Raw genomic sequence first — 5,687 nt, forward strand, 5'->3', positions numbered from 1 at the left:
ACATTACACCCATAACACTATTCTTAGGTGTTGTAGGGATAAAGTTTAAATCTTAATGCCTTAGAATGCTTGTTATTGCAGTTTTATATTGCATAATCATTAGGATAAATAAAATAATTAAACTAGCTTCCTTTTGATCAATCTGTTAGCTACACATACACGTGTCCTTACAGTAAAAAAAATTCTCTACCATGATATCCGTTTATAAGATTCTTTTTTACTGATTTTGTCGGCTAGATAATGCCCTAAAATCATTTTAGAAGTAAGTGCGTGGCTCTTATAAAGATATAAATATGATTTCAGAGCCTAAGGATGTGTCTTCTTTCCTTTGGTGTGAAACTTTCATCAAAGGAGAGAACTTTAAACTCAAGTAAGCGAGTTCTTAGATTGTGAGTTATATTTCTATATGTATTAATCCTTGACAAAATATAATACTATGTGAGTAGAAGGTGTCTAAGGCTCACCATTTATATTGGTACGGTGTATGTACTTTATCCATTTAAAACTTTGTTCTTTTTTCTCATGCATGTGTATACTATGTTTTTCTTCATCCTTCTTTAAATTTTCGAAATATTAGTGTGAAACCCATTACAAATTTAATATTACAATGATAGAACATAATTTTAAGCGCACAGACCTAATGTACCTATTAGTACGTACCTTAGTCTTAACTCTTAACAACTAGGTCAAGACATCCTTGGCAAAAACATCACTACGATTTCGAGTTATTTTTGGCCTCTATAATTAGTAATATTATTTACAAGTCATATAGTCGCCCTAATTCATAGCATGCTTAGCCTATACTCTTTATTTCTGCTTCTGCTGGTGAAATCATCCCTTTGTGATTTGGAATTACATTGCTCTTATTAGTTGCTTCTTCGTCATCATCAACGGTGACAATATAATGAGGTCTAATAACGTCAGACAACTCTTTTACTGGTCCAATTGCGTTTTCCATAGACTTAAAATTTGCCATGCAACCTAATTCATGTACCTCTTCTACTATATTTTCTATACAATTTACAATTTCAATAAGTATTGAAGCAACAGTTGCAACTGGTAACACTTCTAAAAGATTGAATTTTTCCCATAAACTTTTGTCTTGAAGCAAAGTTTTTAGATCCCGAACAGCAAGTTTTGTATCAGTCAACTGTGATTTTACTGCTGATGTTTTTTTCATCTTCTTGATACTTGATGCTACTTCTTTCATAACATTGCCTAATTCATAGCTCAACTTTTTGCATATTTGTTTGAAATTTTCTTGGATTACAGGTTGTGTCTGAAACAAATAATAGAACTAAATCAATCTATAAAATCGTAGATTCAAATCAGTGTATATTATACCTTAGAGCTTCAACTATAGTTTTAAACTTTTGTTTTGAATTGATTTTTTTGACTTTTTATCAAAAGCCAACATCACAAATAAATTTGATGTTTTAATCTTATTTATATTTTATTTACAAGCAGAATATTATCAAGAGCAAATTGGGGCACTCGTGTGTTGAAGAAAGTGTATAACATATTCCAAGACATTAAATTTTGTATCATGTCACCTTTTGTTGTATCAAATAAAGATTTATAGTTACTTATATATCATACATTATGTATCTACGTTTAAAGTTTCTAGTTTGGGGCAGTGTTTATAGGATATTTTTCCATTCTTTATTTGGAGATTTCTTTGATCATATTTCTCTTTCCCTGGCTTTGGAGAAGGTATTATGTGTATAACATGATTTTTTTTATCATATTTGACATCTTGTATTTTTGTTAAGATAAAAAAGAAATATAATAATTATTAAATACATACTTGTTGCATGTCATAGTCAAGGTAATTGTCGAGTGCATCAACTCGGAAAGCACATTGTCGAACTAGGGTTCCGATCTTTAGATATTGTTTCCATGGGTGCCGAAATTTAAACTTGCCGTGGGCTGGCTCCCATTTAGCAAAGTTCGCCTACAAAAACATAATTGTCCAATACATATATCAAAACTCTAGCTAAATATTATAGAATCTTTCAAAATATGAGTAGGAATAATATTTCCTCCGAGCCTTAAATTGTGCACCATATAATTTTGTTACGATAATTTCAAATCTCTTTCGTGCAAACTCAAAACTTATTTTAAAAAAATATGTGAAGAAGATTAAACATAATGGTAAGAGATTAAGAGTTTACCATGGTCTCTTCAGTGCTTTTAGTACCTAGAGCAATTTTGTACTGTTGTCGAAAATTAGAGCGGTCTTGCTTTGGCTTTTGTTCTGTTGTTTTAAGATATTCACTTCCAAATCCTGCATGTACGTTTTGAAGTAAGAGTGTATTATAGTTAAAAAAATTTCACCCATAGAAAATGTTTTAAAAAAGTTAAAAGCATCGAATTAAATTATTATTAATGAATTAATTAAAGTGGTACATAAAAGAATAATGGTGTTGGAACGTACCTTCAAAAAATATGGCAAGCTTTTCAATGTTGGAAGCAATAAGATTGTTGAGTTCAGTTCCAGTCCAAACAGGGGAAATGAATACGCAAATGAGCATTGCAATAATACTTCCAATCATAACCGTCCACAATCTTTGTTGCGCCATCTTTATCACCTCATCATCTCGATACCCCGATACGGCAACCAAAGCGAACGTTAATATGAATATCATTAGTCCATAATCATATCTCGCCTTCAACTTTGGAAAAAACCTCATAAATGTAAATATTGCAGCTGCACCGTAAATTATTCTTTGTTACAACATATTCTTAAAATTACTTTAAAATTAGCCAATGTCCATGAGAATGTAAATATATAAGAAAGAGTAAGGGAAGATCTGGGTTTAGGTCATCCTTTAAAACTTCCATTAAGAAAAACATCATATGGTAGCCGATTAGTTTTGTAGATATGCAGGATAAGTTTATAGACAACCTTCTACTCAAATCCATAGTGTAATAGTCGCCATCGCGGTGGTTATCGTAACATCTAATTAATATCGATCAAATCATACTTTCATACGGTTTTGACGTTTCGTTACATTTTTAAAACGCAGCAAAATAGCAATTTATTTGTGTTAAAAACCGCTATGAGATTATATGATGCAGACATGTCCTTATTTTTACACTATGAATGGAATCCTGTATGTTCTACAAATAAACGCGCGGCAAAAAGCTTGCAAACATTCGCTTAGAGACTGGGGCAAAAATAAATTATAATTTTTGAGTTTCTGATTATTTTACATTTTTTTAGACTTTTTACCCTTGAGTTACAAAAATAAATAGAAAATGTAATTACCTACTATAAAGCCAAAGAGAGCAAGTAAAATAGGCTCTCCTGTGTTCCCAGAAAGATCAGCCACGTAATGAGCTATCACTCCTAGAAACCCTGCTACAAGGGTTGATATCATTCTATTGAAACCCTTCCCTAAGGTTGCTCCTGCATCACAAACATATTAGATTTTCTGACCGTATTTCTCTTAATTCACACTACGTACATTATAGATTCTATAAGATATAGTATTAGACTTCGTACTGCGCGCGTATATTTACCTACAGTGTACTCGAAAACTACGACGACCGTAATAACAGCCCACATAGCAGACACACCAAACCCATCATAGATAGGTTGGAAATAATAGAATAAAGAAACCACCGTAATCGCTAATCCAACTTTTAAGGCGTGGTAAATTCTTCTAGGATCATCTTTTCCTAATTTCATCGCCTCCCGGCCAAATTTAATCATATTTTCATACAGTCTCTTAAACAAGGACCTGATTTTATTACAAACACGAGTGAAACAACCAAAATTTTCATCATTTGTAGATGTAATGACTTCACTACTGTCCATATTGTTGAGTGTCTTCTTTTTGCTTTGCTTTATTAAAATTATAAAGAGGAAGAATAAGATATGATATGGGCATGAGAAGTGGAAGGTACCCAACATAGGCACTTATTTATCAGTATTTATAGTGCTTAGAGTAGAATGAAATATTATTATGTTAAAGATTTAGAAATAATAAAATAAGAAAAAAGGAGAACATTATTATATGAAAACCACTTAGTGTTGTCGTTTTGAAAGTTGAATGCGTGTATGAACGGTGTGAGAAAACTGAGGAAGCTATAGAGATGAGTAATTAGTGGTGACCACTGTTGTAAGAATGTGACGTGAAATGAGAGCCGCAGGTGTAGATTTAGCACGGGGATTCAGAGAAGGATCGGATCAGGAGAGGAAGTTCAATTTGGTTTATTCGTAGTTTGTCATATTGAAGAGGGTCAAAAAGTCACGGCACTTCGTACACCAACGCTAGCCACCCAAGTGCGTTACTCACTTAAGCCTGACACCATTCATTAAACTGATTGGAGTTTTATTTAATTTACTATTTCACTTCTTCCATGAACTTTCCTCGTATACTCAAAGTATCGTCCGTCTTTTTTTTTTTTTCATAAAAACTAATATTTGTTAGAACTTTATTAGAAATATAAGTATTAAACAAAAAGTATGAAAAAAATATTATATTATCTTTTACACTTGAGTGATTGTGTTCGAGTAGAATTAAAAGGCGTTTGATTTTAAACTCATACTCACGACATAAAAATTTAAAATTGTTATGGGGTCAATTATTGGGTTGTTTTTTCTGATCAAGGCCGAATATTGAGATAACTTGTAAAAGGTCTATCGAGGTCCACTTCAAAGCAATGGTTCATTGTTCATTGTTCATTGCTCATTGTTCATTGTTCATTGTTCATTGTTCATTCTTCAATGTTGATTGTTCATTGTTCATTGTTCATTGTCCATTGTCATTGGTCATTGTTCAGTTTTCATTCTTTATTGTTTATTGTTCAATATTAATTATCCATTGTTGATTGTTTATTATTAATTAGTTCATGATTCATGGTTCGTTGTTTATTGTTCATTGTTCATGGTGCATGGCTTTTTAATCATTGTTCATTGTTTATTGCTAATTGCTCAGTGTTCTTTTATCATTATTCGTTGCTCTATGTCCATTATTCATTGTTCATTGAACATTGTTTAATCTTTATTGTTCATTGTTCGGTGCTCATTATTTATTGGTCATTGTTCATTGTACTTTGTTGATTGCTGATTTCTTATTGTTCATTGTTAATTGTTCGTTATTTAGTTTACATTATTAATTGTTCATCATTCAATGATCATTCGTAATTGTTCATTGTTCATTGTTCATTACTCAATATTTAATGTTCATTCTCCATTCTTTATTTATCATTGCTCATTGCTCATTATTTCTAGATCAATTGTCATTGTTCATTATTCATTGATCATTGAATATTGTTTATTACTCATTGCTCATTGTGCTTTGCTCATTGTTCTTTTTTCATGGTTCATTTTTCATTTTTTATTGCTCATTGTTCATTGTTCATTCTTCAATGTTGATTGTTGATTGTTGATTGTTGATTGTTCATTGTCATTTGTCATTGTTCATTTTTCATTCTTTATTGTTTATTGTTCATTATTAATTGTCCATTGTTGATTGTTTATTATTAATTAGTTCATGATTAATGGTTCGTTGTTCAGTGTTCATTGTTCATGGCGCATGGCTTTTTAATCATTATTCATTGTTTATTGCTAACTGCTCAGTGTTCTTTTTTCATTATTCTTTGGTCTATGTCCATTATTCATTGTTCATTGAACATTGTTTAATCTTTATTTTTCATTGTTCATTGCTCATTATTTA

General features: G+C 31.2%; 1 protein-coding gene across 1 annotated transcript; it reads right to left on the reverse strand.

The window, feature by feature from the left end:
* Positions 1-308: 308 nt before the first annotated feature.
* On the reverse strand, positions 309-4,032 carry LOC130813271 (aluminum-activated malate transporter 2-like). The gene is made up of 6 exons (XM_057679068.1): positions 3,526-4,032; positions 3,272-3,412; positions 2,438-2,710; positions 2,175-2,287; positions 1,808-1,954; positions 309-1,279 (listed from the first exon to the last, which is right to left on the reverse strand). The coding sequence occupies exons 1-6, from the start codon at positions 3,917-3,919 to the stop codon at positions 794-796; spliced, it is 1,554 nt and encodes a 517-aa protein (XP_057535051.1). The 5' UTR covers positions 3,920-4,032; the 3' UTR covers positions 309-793.
* Between the last annotated feature and the right edge of the window lie 1,655 nt (positions 4,033-5,687).

Source organism: Amaranthus tricolor, chromosome 5 (genome assembly GCF_026212465.1).
Source record: "Amaranthus tricolor cultivar Red isolate AtriRed21 chromosome 5, ASM2621246v1, whole genome shotgun sequence".
Lineage (NCBI taxonomy): Eukaryota > Viridiplantae > Streptophyta > Magnoliopsida > Caryophyllales > Amaranthaceae > Amaranthus > Amaranthus tricolor.

Bases quoted from the DNA above. Each gene is read 5' to 3' on its own strand.
- LOC130813271 (XM_057679068.1), bottom strand. From the start codon at position 3,919: ATGTTGGGTACCTTCCACTTCTCATGCCCATATCATATCTTATTCTTC. The intron at 3,413-3,525 runs GTAAATATACGC...TTTGTGATGCAG, and splicing joins AGTTTTCGAGTACACTGTAG to GAGCAACCTTAGGGAAGGGT. The intron at 2,288-2,437 runs GTACGTTCCAAC...ACGTACATGCAG, and splicing joins GCTTGCCATATTTTTTGAAG to GATTTGGAAGTGAATATCTT.